Here is a 22,285-nt window from a genome sequence, read left to right as displayed (position 1 = left end):
TTAATTTGAAAATAGTAATGCATGACAAGAAATTCAAAGTTTTTCAGTGTTCTGTACCCGCTTTAAGCCCCTCTTGGCAAAACCCGCCAGGTGGACAAAGAGACCCAGTCGTGTTGTCAGTGGGGTTTGGGAGCATGGCTCCAATCAGGCAAAGAAATCCATCCAGGCACCATCCAGAGGGTTCCGCTAAACCTTCAGATCCACAGAACAGACCTGCAGGACAGGCTAAGCACTCACCTGTAAACACAAGCAACTGAGATTTAGTCGCAGTCAGAAGCCAACCGCACATCGACGACCCTCGCGCACATTATCAACTCACTGCAACTCTTGGTGTTTTTCTCTGTGCCACACACACCACATGTAACCATAACAATATGGCACAATTGTCAATGATAAAGCGTATTGCGGTAACCACTGAAAAAATAACAACTACACCACACTAATACCCGGTAGTATAAATTCATGAAAATAATTCAAATGTATCAAATTATGACATAGGAGGCTTGAGCCCAACATGAGCAACCTGAAAGTATAAAGCTAGTTAACAATATGTTTGCCCGGCTGGCATTCGAAACAAGGTTTACCTTCAGAGGTGAGACCCTGACTGGGCCCATATGTGCCTTTGCGGCAGGGAACAGGCCTTCCATCCAGACTTTCCCTGGGACAAAAGAAACCAACAGGGCAGGGCAAAGGACTGGATAGTCCAGAAGAACTCCCCCTGGTTGAGCTAAGCCTGAGAGTCTCACAGTGGAATCCGGGAGGACAGCGTCTACACTCAGTCTGGCCTGAGAAATCTTGGTAGAAACCTGTCGAGAGACGTGTGGGAAGCTGGAAAATTAATGTGGAGGAAAGCAACATTCCAAACATATCAAGTTATGTAATTACCAGGAAGGCAAGGCTTGCAGTCGTCTTTTCCTTTTCCTCCGGTCTCATTTCGGAAGGAGCCAGTTGGGCAGGGTGAGGGGACAGTACTGCCTTCTGGACAGTAGTGGCCGGCTGGACAAATGCCTCCAGATACACTTGATATTGGTGCAGCCCTCTGTGATCCCTCGAGACAGTAAAACCCTGGGGAAAAGCGTGTTTCTCAAACGTTTTCTTCAGCACTACCGTCATATGATGTGAAATGTACATGTCCTAATGAAGGAATCTGTTGTTGATACCAGCTAGGCAGGGTCCAGACACTGCCGAGAGGCCCGTCTCTGAGCAGTAGAAGCCTGGGCTGCAACGACGACACTGCGATTCATCCGTCAACCTACTCTGGTCACTGCCGCAGAGAGAAGAAAACACAAAATGTGGCTTATTCAAGGATTTAAGATATATTTGATGATACCCGGCAAAATGTCTTTGGAAAGTTTATGCTCACTCGTGATTGAGGATTTTTAGCAAATAATTACCGGTTGTCTTGCAAAAAGTTCATTATTGTATTTACAAAGGTTGAAAATAACATTCCCTCAAATGTATTTTGCTACATGAAAATATCAAAAACAACTTTGCCTTTGCACTAGAATGTTGTCTATTAACCTCATCGAATTTTTCATTTTAGAATGAATCTAAGAAAGTAGATATTTTATATTTTGTTATGAATTTTAATAATTTATTACAGCTCACGAAAAGCCCAGATTGGTGAGGTCGGCATTGGCCTTCTGAAAACTACACCGCTGTATTTTGATTGAATTTGTTTAATATATGGGTTTCATTTTTTGAAAAGAACTACTGAAATAAATTAACTTTTCCATGAGAGTCTAATTTATTCAGATCCGCCTGTGCTTCATTAAAATTACGAGCAGACAGATGTTATATATGAGCCTGAAAGCCTTGCAAATATTGAATGCTAATACAGGAGCACTGCAAATTATGAACCTGAATGTTCCTTTGGGGCATGGCTGTGGTACCAAAGTCCCAGCAGAACAGAAGAAACCATGAGGGCACGGGAAGCCAGTCACGTTGTCCACTGGGGATGGTTGAGAGGCTCCCCCAACACAAACAAACCCTGCAGCGCACGAGCCACTTGGAAAAGACCTCCCTACAGAAAAAAACAGTAAATATATTAGTAATGCATTGCTTTTACAAATCATACTGTATATCAAGAAAGTTCCGGCAGAAGTGTCAGTCTGTAGACGCAGTGCACCTGATCCTCGGCAGTACATTCCAGGGTCGCACAAAGAGCACTGCCGTGCTTCAATCAAGCCTGTCAGATTTCCATAGGAGCCCGCTGGGCAGGGGCGTGGAGTTGCTGATTCACTCGGACAGTAAAAACCTCTCTCGCAGAGAAGTGCAGAGGAGGTTCCTGATTTGCACGGAAATGAAAAATAAGGCCTTTTTCCATTTAGATGATGGGAAAGGTGCCTGCTAACTCCCTTTAACCTAACCTTGGCAGTAGAACCCAGGAGAGCAATTCTCACAGCTTCCCCGGCCCTTTCTCAGCTGGTAGCTGCCCGGATGGCAAGGTGTTGGTTCCACACTGCCCTGAAATGACCGTTCAAGTGATTTCATTAGCCTTTATAGCGCCACTCCAGATCACAGGGCATAAACTCAGTGAAGATGAAACATGAAGAACGATTGAGTGCTGAGTTTTTAGTCGGGGTTCGTACAAAAGCTTGTGTGATTAGTAGAAAACGTTTGTAAAAGCACATTTGTCCAACAGTCGAGACGGTGGCCTGCTCTTGGAAAGGTTTTGGGACGGATTTTATTTTTGTCTCAGTTTGTGGGATCCCATCAACATTCAGTTCACCCTGGACGAACAGTGTCAATTTGCAGTGGCATCCCTGATGATCTCTCGCAGCACCCTGCTTGGGAATCATTGATCTATCTATGAATAGTGTACAATTACCCTTTAAGTTCTCATTAGTACACACCACATGAGGACAGCCTCCAGCAAGTTAATGGTCATGTGGTGTTCAGTGATGTAATTGACACGACAGAACACACGATTTCTCACACACTATTTAACAGTGGTGAGTGTCAAGAGCTGCAAGACTATCGTTAATAATAATAATGATTAATAATAATAATAATAATAATATCCATCCATTTTCTCATCTGCATATCCTCACGAGGGTCGCGGGCGTGCTGGAACCTATCCCTGCCGTCTTCGGGCAGTATGCGCGGTACTTCCTGAACTGGTTGCCAGCCAATCGCAGGGCAAACAAACAACCATCTGCGCTCACACATCGGGACAATTTAGAGTGTTCCATTATCATTATCTTCCACGCATGTTTTTCGGAATGTGGGAGGAAACCGGAGTACCCGGAGAAAACCCACGCAGGCACGGGAATAACATGCAAACTCCACACAGGAAGGCCAGAGCCGGAATCGAACCCTGCACTGTCTGGACTGTGAGGCAGACGTGCTAACCAGCCAACGACCGTGCCGCCATAATAATAATAATAATAATAATAATAATAATAATGCATCCCATTTAAATGGAGCCTTTCTGACCTTCTCACAGTAGTGTCCCACTGGGCAGACATGCTGTTGTGGTCTCTCTGAGCTCTGTCCCGGAGGACAGTAGTAGCCGTCTGCACACTGGCCACTTGGCTCACTCGAGCCGATCTGATGACAGTAATGACCCGCAGGACACGGCTGACATGACTCCGCTGAGAACCCACCAACAGAGTCTGGAAGGAATGTTGTTACACAGAGAAGAATTGTACATGTTTCAACAAATGTAATTGTCTTGCAGAACACACTGTCATGACTGAATGATGATGTATAGTAGTGATCTTTCGAACTGTGTAGCAATTTCTAATACATGACCATACAAAGGTTACATTTAATACATTTCCAGCAATTTGCCGCAAGACAAGATTAAAAATACTGTACATGATTAAACCTCTTTGTGAACGAAGTGATTCATAAGTGCCCGCAGGACAGAAAGTTTTCATTTTCTTTTGGATTACTGAGCTGTCAAAGACACACAGCAGCAGTTCACATCCGAATATCGCAAATGGAACTAAGAGGATTCGGTGTAGCATTTCATCTTAGCATTGTGTCTCGTTTCTCATGCATAAATAATTAACGGATTGATGGTGCACTCTGGGATTGCTTGCTTTCTTTGAAAGGAAGAGCAAAGAGATCGAATTGCATAATCATACGTGCACAATGAGAATAAAGCCAACTCCAAATTAGAAAACTATTGCTCCTGTGATGCTGCTTGCCTTCAAAGTTCTTCGATTTTAGAAAAAAACAGTTGACGAACAAAAAGAAAGAAAGGTAAACGTCATAATTCATTTGCTCTGGGCTGAACGTTTGCCAGCAAAAAACCTCTGTTAACCGTATGAGCAATGTTTTAAGTAACTAACATTTCTATAAACCGCCTACAAATGCAAAGTGATACTCAAAAATCAATGATAAGGCCAAGACCACAGACCACCTCATTGCCCGAGCTGCACCTATAAATTCTGTCCTTAAAGGTTATGACGATATCTGTCCCTTTCAAAAATTAAAACATGTCCCTTGAGAACCTCTAGCTCAGGGGTGTCCAAAGTCGGTCCGTAAGGGCCGCTGTCCTGCCTGTTTTCCAGCTTTCCCAGAAGCAACACACCTGATTCAAATAATCAGGATCGTTCTAATGCTGCTTCAGAGCTGGCTGATGAGCTGATCATCTGAATCAGGTGTGTTGCAGACCAGAGAGATGGAAAACAGGCAGGACAGTGGCCCTCCAGGACCGAAGCTGGACATGCCTGCTCTAGCTGGACCCTTTCTTATGTCATAGTAAGTTCCAGTACTGTTTCCATAGTTATCATTGCACAGTTCTTTTTTACCTGATTATTTTGCTTAAATTTCAACCGTAGCGCTTTTGGAGGTGCCACTGTTCACATCTTACTTTGTATTGTTCCAAGAGGGCAGGCAAGTGGAAAAGGTGTTCCAAGTGGGCAGTAGTGCCCTGCAGGGCAAAGGGAGGCATGGGGGTCTTCAGAACCTCTTGGGCAGTAGTATCCTGCAACACAGGGTCCAACTGGGGCTTCGAGGCCAGTTTGGTTACAGTAAGAGCCCCTCTCACAAAGCTGCGGGTAGGCAGAACCCACAGGACAATAAAAACCTGAAAAATATGGAGAATTATCTTTATCAAGAAGACTACACGTGTGAGACTTATCTGTGTCTGTACGTTTAATAGTTCGACTCGATTCCTACACAGTCCGAGCAGTATCACCACTTTTCTGTCAGAATTTTAAACTGCTCCTCATCTCAGTCAGTTTTATGAGCACTTCACCCCATCATCTCAATTCCTGGAAGGAAAGTAGAGGCTTTCTACCAATAATTTTATTTTCGGCAAAACAGGGCCCCATTTATTATTCACGGTTTATTTCTGAGAACAAATAAAAGCACGAGGAAGAGAATAGACACTCGAGTAGACCCAGGAGAAATCTGCCATATCATAGCAATTACAGTATGTGGGTCTACTGTCGTGCATAGGGAATGAAACATTTCTGTGTGGGTGTGTGTGCATGCGTGTACGTGTAGTAGTACATGCAGATATTTACTCACGCTTGGGGCATATATCTCCTCTAAATGTGGCACATTTCCCATAATGGGGACTCTTGAGGTGTAGCGGTGAATGGTGTGAATCTGACTGAGTATCCAGTTTGACCCACTTGGAGTCTCTCTCTGTAAACAAACATGCCAGCCAGCATGAAAAAATGTCTGAGTTAATGTGTTGTCTTCTCTCACAGGCAAGAAACCAAAGGCAAACCAGTCTTCTTCATATGATGAATTGAACTGTATTTTTTCTTTAATCGTCGATGACAACACATCATTTTACAATGTGGAAGCTACAGACACAAGAAGGTAACAATGGAATTGTTCCATTACAAAGAAGTCAAGCTGAAATGCCATCTCTTTGTGGCACATTCGTCGACTGAAATGCAGCAATCACAGCGGAACCCGACTGTGATTGAAGTCAAATTGCCGCGAGGCGTGCAGTAAAAATCAGAGCACAAAATCGTGCTACAATTGAGTTCAATCCACCATCATTTATGACGGCCCACGAGACTCCAGCTTACCTTCTGAAAACTAAGTTTTCAGTTTTTTGTGGCCTTTTTTGTGCTTAATTCAAAACAATGTGACGTTAAGTTGACAGAAATGCACAATGTAAGACTCCAGCATCACCAAACACAATTATTTATGGCGGTTGATACACTTGAAAATTAAAAATGTTGAAAAAAAAATGAGGCTCTTCTGCAATATAAATTATGCCAGTTGTTCGTTTGTATAGATTTATTATCAACAGTGTTTCACTTCTTTTTACACTTGGATGTGGCTCTCGAAGAACCGGAGTTCCCTACCCCTTCTGTAATATAACTTTTAAATGGTATTACATTTTTCCAACAGTTTAAACCTGGACCATATTATTTCCGTTTCCATTATTTCCGATGGAAAAATATTTTGGGGAGTAAAATTAGACAAATAGTGACCCGGACCTTACGTCCGATCTCATCACAGCGGTCGAAACTGAAGCGAGTCATCGTTTACCGGTATTGCAGGAGTTGTGGAAACATGACATGTTGTCCATCCAGGACACATTCTCCATCTTTGTGAGGTATATTTCCCGAAGTATTGCATGAAGACAGCTGAACTGAAAGGAGTTGGCTCGTGGTGTTGGACTGGCTGCACCTATGGCACAAAAGAATCCCGCAGAACACAAACCTACGACAGGGAGAGGTTATCTTGACACTCATTTCATAACGACCAGAAGAAAACCGAGGCAATTTATAAGCTTGGAACCAGGCTAGAGTGATGCATTGCTCCAAAAGTAGTTACAAACACAAGAGATAGTGAATGAATGTTGGGACAGCAGGTGCAATCCCCTCACCTGTAGGCTGTGAGGCTCCGGGACCAAGGCAGTATTTCCCAGGTGGGCAAGGGCGGCAGTGAGACATGGAGGAAGCACCTGGCTCAGGAAGGAAGCTGCCAACAAGACAGGGTTTGGGTGATTCACTACCTGGAAGGCAGAAGTGTCCAGGGGGGCAAATATCTCCATGAGGCTGGGAGACAGGAGACGGCTCAGTGGACCCAAGTAAACAAAAATATCCTGTGGTAGAAAGAGAAAATGTCCTTCGGCATCTCATTATGAGCAAAAAATTAGGCATCGGCAAAGGCAAGACCATAGTGCTTGAAAAACGACGGCTGACCAAATGGCACTTAGAGGTTTTTGTTTTGTTTTGTTTTGTTAAATTCAGATATATCTTCCAATGACAATGTTGAAAACTATGCAGATTTTTAAAAAAATGCATTTTAAAAGTTAGCAGATGGAGCCACATTATTCAACAGAAGTACTCTGCCACTTATTGTTATGCAGAGTACCTGTTGCTGATCTGCTCCGTTGCCTCCAGAGTCAGAACCAAACACGGAGAATCAACATTCAGTATGCTGAGTTGAAGCCCTTTAAAATCAAGCCTGAGGACACCTGATTACTGCCGCCTATGGCAAAAACACGATCACTTTTTAAAGGTCCTGTGTTAACTCCAAATGTGCCCCTGTAAGTTTTACTTTCAAGACCCTGTGACATGAATATGAGATTTGTTTTGAAATACATTCTAGATAGTTGAAGACATTTGCTGAGAACAAAAACTGAGAACTATGTACGACTGACTCGTGAATTTACAGATATAGTGTTGAACTCTTTTTCGGCATTTCAGATTTCCATTTTTTTGGGGGTGTGGCTAAAGTGGGAACCAGTGAAGTGCTTGAAGATCTTATACTCCTTTGTTCACATCAGCGGTTATCTGGCGCAATTATGACATGTGGTTAACTAGCTCTTCCCTTCGGATAGTTGGTAGACAGTTTCCATGGCCGCTTCAGAGCACCCCATTATTGGCCATGAGTGTGCGCATGTTAGAGAGAAAGACGAAAGAGTGATGAGGGGGAAAATATCTTAATTTTTATTATTATTATTATTTTTTTTTAATAAGTCCGACTTGACAGCCATCGTGAAGGCCAGAGCTTTGGCTGGTGTATGGCTAGTTCTGAGCACCTTGTTGCGGCGTGTAAGGACCCGTGATGACCTGGTTGGATATATTACAGCCACTGGAGACTTTAAGAGGATATACTGTACGTTTGCAATTCAATGTTGTTATTTTTTTAAACACACAACGTTTAGTTTGAAATGGGACTGATATTAAACATCTCGAGGTCTCTTTTTTTCAAGATTTGTTCACTATGCCAACCTACTGATTTTTATGAAGTGAGCTGAAAACAAAAACTAGTTGGTGGAGTGATGCTCATCAGCCTTTGACTAGTGCCAAGGTGTCCTTGAGGGGAAAAAAACCCCACCCCCGACTCCACTCTCGAAGTGCATCATAACTGTTTGACATCTCTCCTTTCCCACCCGCTTCAATATGATTTGGTTCGCTATAAGTGTACAATACAAAATATATACAGCAGAGTGTGACTTGGATTTCCTCTAAGAGATTACTCCAACAATAATAATAATAATATCGTGAAAATGTTACTTTTATTTTATATTTCATGCAGCGCAAAGACAGTCTGCTGTACACTCATCCATAGATATTCCCTGAATCTTCCTGTGGGGGGGTGAGGTGTCAAACCTGGGCTGCAGGCTCCAGACGGCTCAGTCAGAGCGGTGCTGTTGCAGAAGTTTCCTCGGGGGCAAGAAGTGCAGTCACTGAGGGACGTCATACCGGGTGACGGACCGACAGTGCCCCTCGGACACGGCGATGGCACCGATGCACCCTCCGTGCAGTAAAAACCTGGACGAGATGGTATCATTCCATAAAATGTACTTTGGTTTTCTCCAAAGGGAGAGCGCAGATGGTTTTTGTGATCTGCTCTACCTGGTGGGCAGCTGTTGCATGCAGATTGTCCAGATGATGATTGAAATGTTCCGGGGTCACAGATGGAAGGTTTAGCACTACCATATGGACACGCGTGGCCAGGCGGGCACTGATATCCTGTGGCCAAATCAGATCAAAAAGCTCATCTGGTCTTTTCTAGTTTCTGTAATGTGCTTTGTGATAAGTGGAACCGTCCTCATTCGCTAGCACGGGTCCTGTATGTCAACCCCACCCTGTGTGGTACCAAGGAAACGAAGCAATGGAGATGAAAAGGCTATTCTGTCTGCGAAATCCTGAGGGAGTCGAGGTGAGGATGCTCTGTGGCAGCCACCGTGTCAGCAATGAGCTGGCGTCTATTACCGGTAATAGTTTCTGGTTCAGTTGTATGCCCAAGTGAGAAAAACACTCTTGGGGGAAAAAAAGGTCGTGAGAAATCATTTTGAAGAATCGTGGGATGTCAGTGTGAACAACATCAATGGTCCACCTCCAGGCGCTAATGAGAATTCTAATATAAGCCGGCACCAAATTGTACCCCTTCAAAGATAAGCACCTCCGACATCGGTCTGAATGTCGTCATTAAGATTCTGTGATAAATGAAGGAAAATGTTGAGAAAATATACCTTTTGTACCTGTTGGGATTGTAGCCAAAAGTTCAATCTTAGTTTCATCAGACCAGAACTCATTTCCCACATGTGTGATAGAGGTTTTGTTACTGTCTGATGAAAACAAGATTGAACCTTTTTGACCAGATACAGAGCAGTAAAGTAGGAAGTAATTATATAAATATTTGAAATAGCAAACAGGGTTACCACAAAACTTTCAGCCATGTTGTAGAAAGCCCAAAAAACAAAAACTTCAGAAATCTATTTGGATGTTGGTCCCATTTTTTAGAGGCTGTCATTTGAACAGTGTGTAAACTTGTGATATCCAATGTACGGGTACGGAGGGGTTTCATAAATTCCAATTCAAGATATAGCCATCAATTGCCACCGGTTGTTAGTATTACTCTAAACACACCTTGGATGGGCAGTTTACAAGGTTGTAGAACAGCAATGCATCACACTTACATATATTTCTATGAATGTACTGCATTTCTCATTGGACTAGCCAAATTGGACACACATTCCACAATGATGCATTTGAGTTTGTAAAGCATCTACGACTCATTTTTTAAGGATAATGGGGCGAAAAAAAAAAGATTACAGTTGAAAAAGAAAAAAAATGCACAATGAGTGTGACTGCACATAATCAAACCCGATGTAAAAAGTGTAGGAACCAGTGGTGTGTACCTGGCTGATTTCCAGACACGGACCCCAATGGGCAGAACCAACCTGGAGGACAGAAGAGCTTGACAGAGGTCTGGGCCCAAGACGGGCAGTAGGACCCCGGGTAGCAGGCTTCACAGTCGTCTTCCGACTCAGCCCCCACCTTCCCTTGGAAAGTGCCTATCAGGCAAATGGTCATGTCCGGGAAGTCACGATATGTATAAATGTACACAACAACATTGCATTACATTGTATGGGTCTGCAAGATGGCCACACTGATTCACTCGATTAAGCAGCCCACCGACCATTGTGACGGTTTTATTGGACTGCCATTAGGTTTTACAGCCTGCTTTTAGGATTCTGAATACATTACGGTCTTCGGCTGTAGCTAAGGGGCTTTATGGCACTGTACATCACCTATGGAGCCAATGCAGATAAATGCAAGCTGTCATCCACAAACCAAAAGTCTATTGTAGAATTGACAAGGGCTTAGAAAAAAAAATCATTTGGAAGCAGCTTTTAGATCCCAGGTCAGAATAATTAGATTTATTAGCCACTTAGGTGAATGCCGGCTTGGTACCTGGGGGACAAGGACTTGGTTTCATGCTCCCTTCAACACAATAGTGGCCAGCAGGACACACAGCTCCACAGAACTGACCCGGAGTTGATTGATCAGGAATTGCAAATGGAGATACACCACCTCCTGTACACGAGACAATAAACCTTTGTCAGATGTCTTTATTCATTAGGTTAACTCAAAAAAAGCGAAAGCCCCTTGTATGTAATTCCAAGGGGAAACAGCTAAGTGAGAGGACGTAGTGTAGACTGGTCAATGCACCATGAAGATTTCCCTGATGCAATCAAGACAAAATCAATGTCCACTGGTTAAAAAAAAAATATATATATATATACAGGTATATACAGTGTATATATATACTGTACTGTATATCAAAAATAAAAGTGATATGAAAATGTTTAAATGCAATATTTGGATCTGCAATGTAAACATCAAATGCACAGCTCGATTTTGAAGATTATGTATGTTTGTTTCATGTGTATGCGACCGTATTTCGTAATTTGAGTTAAGACCCTTTAAAGCAAAATTGTTTCTAAATACTTTATAGCTCACATGTTTGCAACACAGTTAGCTCGATATGCCAACATGCCGAAAATGTATCCAGAATTTCCTCCAGGATAGTCTGCTGGTGTGTCTGCTTTAGAGTGGCCCGTTGCGTTGCGATGAGTGTTCGCACAGAAGAAGGCGAAGGTGTGACAGGAAAAAATAAAATGTTCCTCGATATCTCAGTGGGATACATTCTAGCCATTGGTGGCTTTAAGTGAATCATCATATTTTTGTGGCTCACACATGAAGTTATGTGTCGCCACAAGAAGGATGCTCGATTAAATTGCATGTACCGGTATATTTTTCCAGGTCTAATCATGGCGTTTGATTGACGATTTGGCAGTTGTGCTGGGCATGGTTTCTGCGCATTCAGCATGGGATGAAATATTGCCTAAAGTAAAATCCGGGCACGTAAGGCACACAGCCAGGATTGTGAACAACACTCTATGGTGTGTCAGATTTAGAAGATATTTATTTGAATTACACAGGGACTTTAAAACTGATTTACAAATTAAGGTACAGTTTGAGTCGTAACACCATCATCACATTTATATCGAGCCATAAATATCATTTACGAGGGACTTGTTTTTGAATTAAAAAATAAATGTCGTAATCTGAATACAACAGAATGGCCTACGGGTATAGCAGTTGTATTTTAAATGTAAATGGAAATAATGTTCCCGTGTTCACGTTGACATCTGTTACCTGTCATATTAAAAAAGGGTGTGGGAGTTGTGGACCCCTCCATGCAGTAAAATCCAGGCTTGCAGGGTCCAGATGGGGACGAGAGGCCAACTTGGGCACAGTAATGGCCAGGCAAACAAAGCTGACAGTCATCCACAGACACTGCGCCTTGAGCAAACAACATTTTACATGATCAAATTATTGTGCATGATTGCAGAAAGAGCAGCAGTGACTTGATTCAACTTTGTATTTTGGTTTGGTTCAATTGCAACATGAATGCCCTTATTTTGGAATGATTCAGTTGAGGAAAAAATGTTTATTATTTTATTATTGTCAATATATATATTTTTAGGATTAACTTCCTTAGTATGCATCCAAATATTCATCTTGGATCTTTGTCCGGATGCTATTAGCCCCGAGTTTGTCATTCAACTAGTGCATAGGTGTCAAACTCAGGTCCTGGAGGGCCGCTGCCCTGCATGTTTTCCAAGTCTCCCTGTTGCAACACACCTGATTCAAATGATCAGATCATCAGCAAGCTCTGCGCAAGCCTGACATTGAACCTATTCATTTGAATCAGGTGTGTTGCAACAGGGAGACTTGGAAAACATGCAGGGCAGCGGCCCTCCAGGACCTGAGTTTGACACTTATGAACGAGTGGATCCTAAAATTCTACACACGCCAGTTCAAATGTCAAGTTTTTGTACATGTGTGATTTCAAACCTTTCCCACCATGAATGTTCCCTCCAGTATATATCCTGTAGAAATACATTGAGTGCAAACATCATCTTATAACTCGGATGTAGCTGTGTTCATTATTAACCAATCACATTTGAACCCATGTGAGCAGCACACACCCCTTTTGAAATTCTCATGGATTTGTTTGTGACCAACAGGTGGAACTGACGGGCTCTTCCTGCAGCGGCACACCTGTTGATCGTTATGTAATCACTAGATTTTTATTTTTTTTTCGTTAAAAGGGATCCCTGCCCGACCACTCAGGGTTGGGTCATTGTTTTTTATTATTGCTTCTGTGCATTACTGCCATGGAGTTCTGTTTGTTACTTTGGGTTCTTGTTGTTTTCAGGACTTTATTTGTGTTGGATTTAATTTACCAGTGTTTGATGAATACATTTTGTCAAGTTCAGCCTGCTCCTCCCTCCAGCCTGCTCTTTTGGGTCCTCCACCACCACGCTCGTGACAGAAATGTCTCTGAGTAACACCTTATAAACGTCAGCTGTACCAGTAGGAGCTTCAAGCAGAAGCCTGAACATTTTGTGCAAACAACGAAGGCAATTCAGAACTGCTCAAAATGACGTCCCCATTATCTAAGGTCCAGCTCCATGCCCAAAGCATGATCCTGCCACCACCACGTTTCACTATGTACGGTTTTCTTTGAGTTGATGAGCAGTGTTGTGTTTGAGCTAAACGCAGGTTAACCTTGGTTTCATTGAAGACATTTTATCAAATGTGTCTGGGAGATTCATTCCTTTTATCATGTTACATATATCCAATATATTTACTACATTACCGTATTTTCCACACTAAAAGGTGCACTGGATTATGAAGTGCACCTTCAATCAATGCCGTATTTTGTCATTTTTTTTCATATATTGGACGCACCGCTTTATAAGACACAATCTACAATGCATCCACTAGATGGAGCTAAGCTCAAGGAAATGCCAACCGAACGATCAGATGTCAGTAAAACGTATTTAATAAAGCAGCAACACAGTTCACTTAACCAACAGCAAGTTATAACATTGACTCGTTAACGTTGAACTCTCTTGCCGCTGTTCTATTTCCGTGTTCAACTGCGAAACCGATCGCCTTAAATTTGAACTCTGCATTGGAAGCATGTGTCTAGCAGGGAGCCATTTTGGGGTTGACATATTACCGCAATGAACATACACAAGGCGCATCACATTTTAAGGCGCGCTGTGAGCTTTTAAAAAAATGGAAGTCTTTTAGGTGCGCCTTTTAGTGCGGAAAATACGGTACCATGAGTATAAGTTGTTTATAAAATGGACGGATGGATACTTGGTGCCTATATATGTAAATCTCACTATCACCATACCGATATCAGCCGACTAGGTACTCAAAGGTTTTGTCTTGTATTCACTGTGGCGATATTTATATATGTTATTGTAATAAACACTGGGGAAAAAAGAAAACCGTTGTCTTCCTTTCAAAACAAGGAGAACTTGCATATTGTACAACAGAAAACATTAGCTGCCATGTGCTGATAAGATCTAATAATTTATAATGGCTTAACAGTGTACAAGAATAGCCTTAGGTGCATATAGTTCATGCTGTTTCACAATGACAAAAAAATGCTTATCTAATCACATGTATCAGCGTATTCTGGCAAATATCGCACAAAATAATTGTGTCGAATGGGTCACCTTCTATGGAGCTAAAAGTGCCTGCAGGACATGCATCCATAATGCTGGCACCCTCTGGGCAGTAATACCCTGCAGGGCACCGCCCCCCAGTTGGTCCGTCCTCAGGCTGGGCAGAGACAGACCCGTGGATGCAGAGGTAACTAAAGCAGAGGTGGAGTGATGAGGACAAGAGCAGATGGAGTGGGTGATATGGGAAGTGATGGATGTGAAAGCACAAGAGACACTTAATTACACAGTGTCTCCACAAGGTCTTTTTTACAAGTTAGACACATTATTATGGAAGAAACTAATGAGATGTGATTTGTACTCAGTGGTTATTAAAGTTATTAACCATGTTGCATTTGTGTATTTCAGGCAGCCTGTTTGTAAGGAAAATATATATTTTTAAAAAAGGTACTCAAATAATGACTGTTACAATGGAGTGTACAAAAAAAATGTAATGATGTTAAAAGGTTATATGCACTCATCTCGAGAACACAGCAAAATCCAATACAAAGACGATTAAAAATGCCATTTCTACTAACGAATAATGCAGGGAGCATTTGATTGAATTTGTCAGGTGATTATAAAATAATTTTAAATCCTTGTAAAGTGAAAATTAAAGGTCTTCTAAAGTTTACATGAGTGTTGTTCACAATCATGCAAAATTTGAGTGATTAAAAGAATGGCCAATAATAAAATGAGGCTTCAAAATAATGAAAAGAAGCATATTGTTCTCTCCCCTCTCAAAGTCTTGTGAGCAATGAAATACACATCTTTCTTATGCCTACACATTCCTATGCGCTTCAGCTGCAAAAATATATCTGCTTTTGCATAGACGGCTGGAATATATCCCCCCTGGCGTGCATGCACTCACAGTCAACAACGAGGCATTATAAAATTGCCATGCCAGTGTGAAACAACGCTCATTGCCTCATTCTGTGTGACAGTTGTACACGAATGGTGCTTCGTCTATGTGTGCCTTGCGATTGGCTGGCAACCAGTTCAGGGTGTACCCCGCCTCCTGCCCAATGACAGCTGGGATAGGCTCCAGCACACCCGCATCCCTCGTGAGGATAAACGGATTAAAAAATGGAGGGATGGGTGGGTGGGTGAGAACAGGGTCTGGGTTGGATAAAGGGAGGTGTCCAAGGATTTGTCTTTGCACCTAGCTTTTCCAAACAAATGTGTTAAACCATGATGAGACTAAGTAGAGTGCAAATGTGTGCTCTGTCTTACCCAGCAGAGCAGAGCCCACTGGGGGCTACCAGTCCAGAGGAAGCACAGTACGCACCAGGAGGACAGAGTTCGCAGCCCCACTCAAAGGACAAACCCATATGGTCACTGAAGGTACCAACTGGGCATGGGAATGCTACACCAGACTGTGACCCTGTGGAGGAATAGCATGTCATATGTCCAGCTGCTCGCGGACCACACATCACAGAAGAGTTTGTTGTTATGATCATACTCCGATATACTGTAATGATTTGCCAAATAATGAGCTCATGACTGATACAACCACCTGTTTGGATGGAGAAAAAATATGCCCACCATAACACAAGCATTGCAAGTACTTCATGTTGTTAGAACTGAACCCGTGGTCATTAATTGTGTCCCACATAGTCTGGTAAGATGCTATTTTTGTCAAAATGGCTGGTGTCCTACCTGGTGGGCAATAGTGTCCTTTAGGGCACAGCGTGGGAGTTAAAATCCAGGACATATTGCCTGCGACATCCATGAAGCCGGCACAGTAAAATCCCGCTGGGCATGTAACACAGTCAGCCTGTGGAGAGGCAATTTGCAAATTCATATTCAGAGAAAATATTCCGACAAAGAGCAGATGTTTACTATAACCAACAGACGCGAAAACCTTGAGCCGCTTGTTTCGCAGGCAGAGTATGAACTATAAACTTTGTGGTGCACATGCAGATGCTCCAGCACTTAAATGTTACATTCTCCTGAATATGCAATTAAAACATCTAAGTACACTCAAAGGATTCTAAAAGGTTATATGCACTCATCTGGAGAACACAGCGAAATCCAATACAAAGACTGTATTAAAAATGCCACTCTTACTCACTAATAATGCTCCCTTTTGATTGAATCTGTCAGGTAATTATAATTTAACAAGGAGCTTTTATTATTGTGTTTTTAGGTCCTGCAATGGCGACACTAAGAAATAAAATGACTTGTCAACGTGATGTATTACAGTTCCTACACCATTGTAAACTATAGCCACAAGAATACGCAAATTGTTTCAAATGCACCTGTGGCAAATGGTCATAAAAAAAGGAGAAATGCATCACGGCATATCATAACAATCCCTCGATACAATGCTAACGCCCTGAAGGTGTTACAGGGTACTCTGATTGGACATGAAGGAAGTAAAAGATCCTCCAGCAACGCAGTAACATAATTGCTGTGTTACTTGTTGCATCCCAGAGCTAAAAAAAACCGTTTGGAATGAGAGAAAAATAACAACTGTCTGTACAGGCTGCATATTTTGTTGTTTTTATTACTATTATTATTGCACTGGAGCTGAACTTGTTAAAAAATATGTTTTTATATTTGTGTTTGTTCTCTCACTAACTCGCCTGCCATCAATTCCAGAGCGAGACACTATTTAAGCCCAAATAAAGTTCAGCTGTTATAGCAGTGTTTTCCCCGACGTGTTTATCGTCACATCATACAGCACAGGCCATGGCCTGTGGAGAATTTTCACAGGATCTGAGGGATCTTGTTCAAAGGTATCAGTCGGGAGAAGGGTATAAAAAAAAATTCTGAGGCATGTGCCATGGAGTACATGCGGTAAAGACAGTTATCAACAAATTAAGAAAATATGGCACAACAGTGACATTACCAATCATTCAAAGTTGATTAATTAAAAAAAGACCAGAAGATAAAGTAATTAGGGAGTCCGTCAAAAGGCCGACTTCATTCTCAACACTGCCACATCCCAGACATAAGAGAGTGTGCACACTTGTGCAACCTCATTATCACCGTTGTTAATTTGGACATTCCTTTTTAAAAAAAAAAAAATTTTTTTTTTAGCTGACTGATTACAAATTATTCTCATTAATGGTGGAAAAAGTTTTGTAATGACTGGGTCTCACATTTTTATACTACAAAAAAAGCTGTCATTTGAACAAGGGTAAGTAGACCTTTTAACATTAAACTTCATTCTCTCAATTTCTTTATAATATATGCGAATAGTCCATGTATTTAAAAAACATACATAAAAGAGAGAGAGAGAGAGATTTTTTTAAACTTCTCTTGGAGAAGGTCATCGCTTAATGACTATAGGAAAATGGGGGTTCAAGAGTGGAAACAGTTGAGAATTACTGCACTAGATTTTGCAGATATTACCTAATATTGTGAATCCTATATTATACGACATCTACGGTCTGACTTTGGAGTGTGTGTGTGTGTGTGTGTGTGTGTGTGTGTGTGTGCGTGTGTGTGTGTGTGTGTGTGTGCGTGTGTGTGTGTGTGTGTGTGTGTGTGTGTGTGTGTGTGTGTGTGTGTGTGTGTGTGTGTGTACGTGTGCGCGTGTGATTTTATTTCTTTGGAAGTCACAACAACTCGACAAGTATGAATATATTTCTTACTTGCCCAGGTTGATTTTGAAAGGTCCCTGGCAAACAGGGTACTGGTCTGTGAGATCCAGGTGGACACCTGTTTCCAGAAGGGCAAGGTATTGATGCATTGAAGCTCGGGCAGTAGAACCCTGCTGAGCACATGAGAGAAGGGAAAGAGAGCCCTCTGGTGGTACAGAGGAACCCTAAAAGGAGAGCAGACAGATCTGTCAACGAAAAGTCTAATTGTTGCAAAATGTGATTAATTAGCGCTGACCTGAAGGACACGGCAGGCAGTCCGATATTTGACTGTTCCTGGTTTGGTTGCTGTAACGTCCTATGGGACAAGCTAATGGAGCCGAGGAGCCCTGGGGGCAATAATGGCCCTCAGGACAGCGGTCTCCTGTCAACCCGTCATCGGCCGGTGTGGGCGACCAAGCCCCTGCAGTGCAGTAATAACCAGCCTTACACTGGCCTGATGCAACAGCCATCCCATGTGACGCACAGAATAAACCTGCATGGGCAGAACAAGTTCTAATATACAGGATACAGTAGATGCACAGAAACTTAAAAGACTCAACAATACGATAAGTATGAAACATTTTTAAAATGAATTATAATGATGATGACTGCACTGGAGAACAACAAATGCAAAAAAAAAAGAAAAATCATCTCTGGACAATGATTACATTGTGGTGCCAGGTTATCTTCTACCACTCAGTCAGTACCTTATCAACACGATAATACCAATCATTACCAGTGCTCAGCGTTGCTGACTTTAATTTTATATCATAGTTTATCTTGTAACGTAGGTTGTTGACTACAGTTGTACCGATCATGTGATCGGAAAACGGCGCAGATCACGTGGTATTTGGTTGATTGGTATCGGCCGAAAAAAAATCCGTTCTTTGAATTTTCTAATAATGAATAATACATATCATTTTTTCTTTACTTGTTTTGAACTACTGCTGACTTACAGCCCCCCAAAACGTTATCATGCTGTGATAACTTTATTCGAGAAAGAGAGGGAAAAGAACATTAAGACAATTTAGATGTCCTTTATAATTAATGCACTGCGGGGGTATTGGATTGAGACTCAGTATCAGCAGATACTTAAAAACAAATGACTCAGACTTGGGTACAAAAATATGTGATCAGGACATTTCTCTCGCTGACTATTTGTTTCTAGTTAAGAAAGGTTTCAGATAGTCAGAGACAACACCACTGTCCTCTGTTTAAGTTGAAATTTAGATGCGAGCTATGTCTTTCTTTTTTTAAATATTAAAGGCAACATGTTACTGACAAGCTAACTGATTGAATGCCCATGATGAAAGGGTGTTGTCGTTGGAAAATATGGAATGAAATTTTGTTCAAATGTCCCAAATGGAGTCTTGTCCAGATCTACTCTGGTTACAATTTTCAATTTCCAAGTCAACAAGTTCTCTACAGAGGTTTAATATGATGCCTGATTCATTTAGGAAGCTAAATGAAGTATCCCAAATAGAAACAACTCAAAGTATGATGCAGTGCAGTTCATCAAAAGGGTATACAACTTGTATATTGTGTGGTCCCTAGATACAAGGTACGAATAGCAAGCAATCTCTTATCTATCGATCTATCTTGCTAGCTGTCTTGCTAGCTATGTAGCTGGCTAATGAAGGTGATTTTATCATTCAAAACAAAACAAAAATGACGCTAAGGAAAGAGTGTGTGTTGACCTGGCGGGCATGGAAGGCAGTCCTGGGCCTTTGCCATCTGAGTGAAGGGATTGATGAACCCAGCTGGACATGGGTAGAGGAATTTGGACCATGTTCCAACTGGGCAGTAATGACCCAATGGACACTCATAGAATGAACCATTACTACTTCCAGGACAATAGAACCTATCCAAATAAATATTGAACGAATAAGTCATGTACAGCATAGTTTTGTTCCATCATTAAATGCGATCCTAGAATCCATTGCACACACGTGTATGTGTTTACAATGACTGTGCGTGTCTTGCATTTGCAGCTTTACCCCTGGGGACAGGCGCTGCAGCTGGCTCGGCCGTCCTCTGTGCTGATGGTTCCCCGAGGGCAGAGCTGAGGAGTCGCAGAGCCCTCGGAACAGTAATAACCTATTTGTGTGTCCACCAGAGTCATGAAAGAGACACACACTTGAGCACAAAAGCGCAGACACTTCGATTTCAATTGTCACCACAGCAGCTCTTCATGTTTAAGCCTATTTGATTGAAGAAGAGCTTTGTTTACGGGCTGAGAAGGATCACGCTGCCTATATGTACCTGTAAATTCTAAATGAAATTATTTTCCTGACAGTTTCCATTTGCTTTTGTTGCCTTTTGTGACATATGTGGAAAGCTTTGTTACGTGCTATTGTCTGTTACAATATTATCCCTAACTGACTTAGGTGGCTACACACAAACAAATTTTGAAAATGTGAGAGCCCATATGTGACACCATTTGTGTTACTAATCGTAATGTACTCAACAAGACCAACACAGCACACCACACGCTTATTTATATCTGTCATAGTACTGAAGCTCTGTTTACGCTATGTTCCAGGTGGCCATCACAAACTCGGTTGACTGAAACATTGTGTGCCATGGAATTTTCTCTCCATACTAAAGCATTGTTAAGTTTTGACATAATTGGTCGTGCGATCTGTAACAAAGCTTTGGGGGGGTAATAACTGATGAATCCCTCAGGATCAAAGGTTCAGTCCACTAGTACGTTCCCTGCTGCCTGTCACATTATGATGGCATTTCAACCAGGAAGAAGGAATAGAAGTTTTGGGGGTAAACAACTTGTAGTCATGTTGTATAAACTCTTTCTGTAAGAAATTGCCCCTATATATGTTTTCTGGCAACATGTTTCATGCGACAATCACAGAGTGCATTGATCAACAGTGTTGGCCACAAACATAACGACAAAGAAAGAAAAGCAGAAACCGGTTTATCATTTCCATCCATCCATTTTTCGATATGCTTTATCCTCGCAGGGGGTGCTGGAGCCTATCCCAGCCGTCTTTGGGCCGTAGGTGGGGGGCACTCTGAACCGGTTGCCAGCCATTCGCGGGGCACACATAGACAAACAACCATCTGTGCTCACACTCTCACATAGGGACAATTTAGACTGTTCAGTCAGCCTGCCACGCATGTTTTTGAAATGTGAGAGGATACCGGAGTACCCGGACAAAACCCACGCAGGCATGGGGAGAACATGCAAACTCCACACAGGGAGGCCGGAGCTGGAATTGAACCCGGTACCTCTGCACCATGAGGCCGACGCGCTAACCACTGGAACACCGGGCCGCGGTTTATCAATTCCCATTGGCGTCCCAGATGTATCATTAGTTTTGATCACCTTTTGGGCACAGTCCGCCACCGTCTTCTAGCGAACGTGGGTCGGGCCGAGCCGCACCCCCAGCGCAGAAGAAACCTTCCAAGCATTTTCCGGAAGGCGCGGAGAGGCCAGCAGCGTCACAGTAGTAACTAGGGAGACAAGGCTCACAATCCTCCTGAGAGGAGACAAGAGGCCCATAAAAAAGGATGAAGAGCAAAGACCTAATGAAAAAGTCAGTGTTCCTCATTTTAACATGAATACAGGATTAAATATTGATTGGCTGACACAATCAAAACCGTTAATTACTGTAAGTAATGTCCAGACGTGGCAAGGCACAGCTGGAGGATAGAAGCTATTGATTTCCTGTAACTAAAATGGACAAGCGTGTAATATCACACTGGGACATAATGTTTTCAATTGTAAATGAATACATGATGCAGTAATTGTGTTTTTTTTTTTGTATTTTGCTATCTATCTACAGGACAAAACCCGTATTAATGAAAGAAAAAAGTAAATCTATCAATCATGATGCATTTTGTACACAATACTATTACATTTTTATAGGAGAAGAAGCTGCTGACATAAGAGAGTGATTTTTAACAAAATTCACCTGGGAAGTTAATTTGGTGAAGTTAGAGAAAGTACCACGAGGACAGGGCAGAGGATGGATACTGGCCTGGGGACAGTAATGGCCAACAGGACAGGGCCCCCCCTCTCCTGGTGAGGCACACAAAGAAGAAAAAGGTTGCATTTTGACAAGCATCTCAAATCAAGCCCATTGATGGAGAATCTTCGTCATATAAGTGTCAGGCAAGTGGTCAGATTATAAACGAGGGGCACAGCCGGCGTGCTTGTTACCCGTAGCCCGCGAGAAGGGTCGAGGAGCGGTGTTTCCACGTAAGCAGTAATATCCTTCCTGACACGCTCCACTGACAGCTGTGCCATTTGTGGAGGAGCAGTAATGGCCACCATCACACTGTTTGCATTGAGAGACAGACCAATATCCTGGATCGGGACCATATGTTCCCTCTGGACATCTTCTCAAGTCAAGGCCAGTTCTTTCGGGACAGTAGAAGCCTGCAAAAAAAGATTGTAAGGACTTCAATTGGAGGGATACAA

The 22,285-nt window shown here is 42.3% G+C and overlaps 1 protein-coding gene across 2 annotated transcripts in view; it reads right to left on the bottom strand.

Moving 5' to 3' along the window:
* LOC147197312 (uncharacterized) overlaps positions 1-22,285 on the bottom strand; it is a 68,692-nt gene that overhangs the window by 24,611 nt on the left and 21,796 nt on the right. For both annotated transcript variants that reach the window (XM_086125485.1, XM_086125484.1), the window contains exons 34-60: positions 22,025-22,243; positions 21,777-21,883; positions 21,188-21,341; positions 19,842-19,941; positions 19,542-19,705; positions 18,101-18,337; positions 17,857-18,029; positions 15,914-16,031; positions 15,488-15,638; positions 14,270-14,409; positions 11,886-12,032; positions 10,638-10,760; positions 10,082-10,237; positions 8,793-8,909; positions 8,547-8,708; positions 6,812-7,030; positions 6,472-6,645; positions 5,488-5,607; positions 4,826-5,041; positions 3,439-3,617; positions 2,370-2,466; positions 2,129-2,287; positions 1,861-2,023; positions 1,161-1,264; positions 886-1,065; positions 585-806; positions 58-237 (exon numbers count right to left, since the gene is read on the bottom strand). In XM_086125485.1, coding sequence (XP_085981611.1) covers positions 58-237; positions 585-806; positions 886-1,065; positions 1,161-1,264; positions 1,861-2,023; positions 2,129-2,287; positions 2,370-2,466; positions 3,439-3,617; positions 4,826-5,041; positions 5,488-5,607; positions 6,472-6,645; positions 6,812-7,030; positions 8,547-8,708; positions 8,793-8,909; positions 10,082-10,237; positions 10,638-10,760; positions 11,886-12,032; positions 14,270-14,409; positions 15,488-15,638; positions 15,914-16,031; positions 17,857-18,029; positions 18,101-18,337; positions 19,542-19,705; positions 19,842-19,941; positions 21,188-21,341; positions 21,777-21,883; positions 22,025-22,243 — 4,281 coding nt within the window. The remainder of the gene's footprint in view (positions 1-57; positions 238-584; positions 807-885; positions 1,066-1,160; positions 1,265-1,860; positions 2,024-2,128; positions 2,288-2,369; positions 2,467-3,438; positions 3,618-4,825; positions 5,042-5,487; positions 5,608-6,471; positions 6,646-6,811; positions 7,031-8,546; positions 8,709-8,792; positions 8,910-10,081; positions 10,238-10,637; positions 10,761-11,885; positions 12,033-14,269; positions 14,410-15,487; positions 15,639-15,913; positions 16,032-17,856; positions 18,030-18,100; positions 18,338-19,541; positions 19,706-19,841; positions 19,942-21,187; positions 21,342-21,776; positions 21,884-22,024; positions 22,244-22,285) is intronic.

This window comes from Hippocampus guttulatus, chromosome 12, assembly GCF_054856545.1.
Source record: "Hippocampus guttulatus isolate MCC_2025c chromosome 12, RoL_Hgut_1.0, whole genome shotgun sequence".
Taxonomy (NCBI): Eukaryota; Metazoa; Chordata; class Actinopteri; order Syngnathiformes; family Syngnathidae; genus Hippocampus; species Hippocampus guttulatus.
Note: the sequence above shows the minus strand (reverse complement) of the source record. Positions and strands in the feature narration are given on the sequence as shown.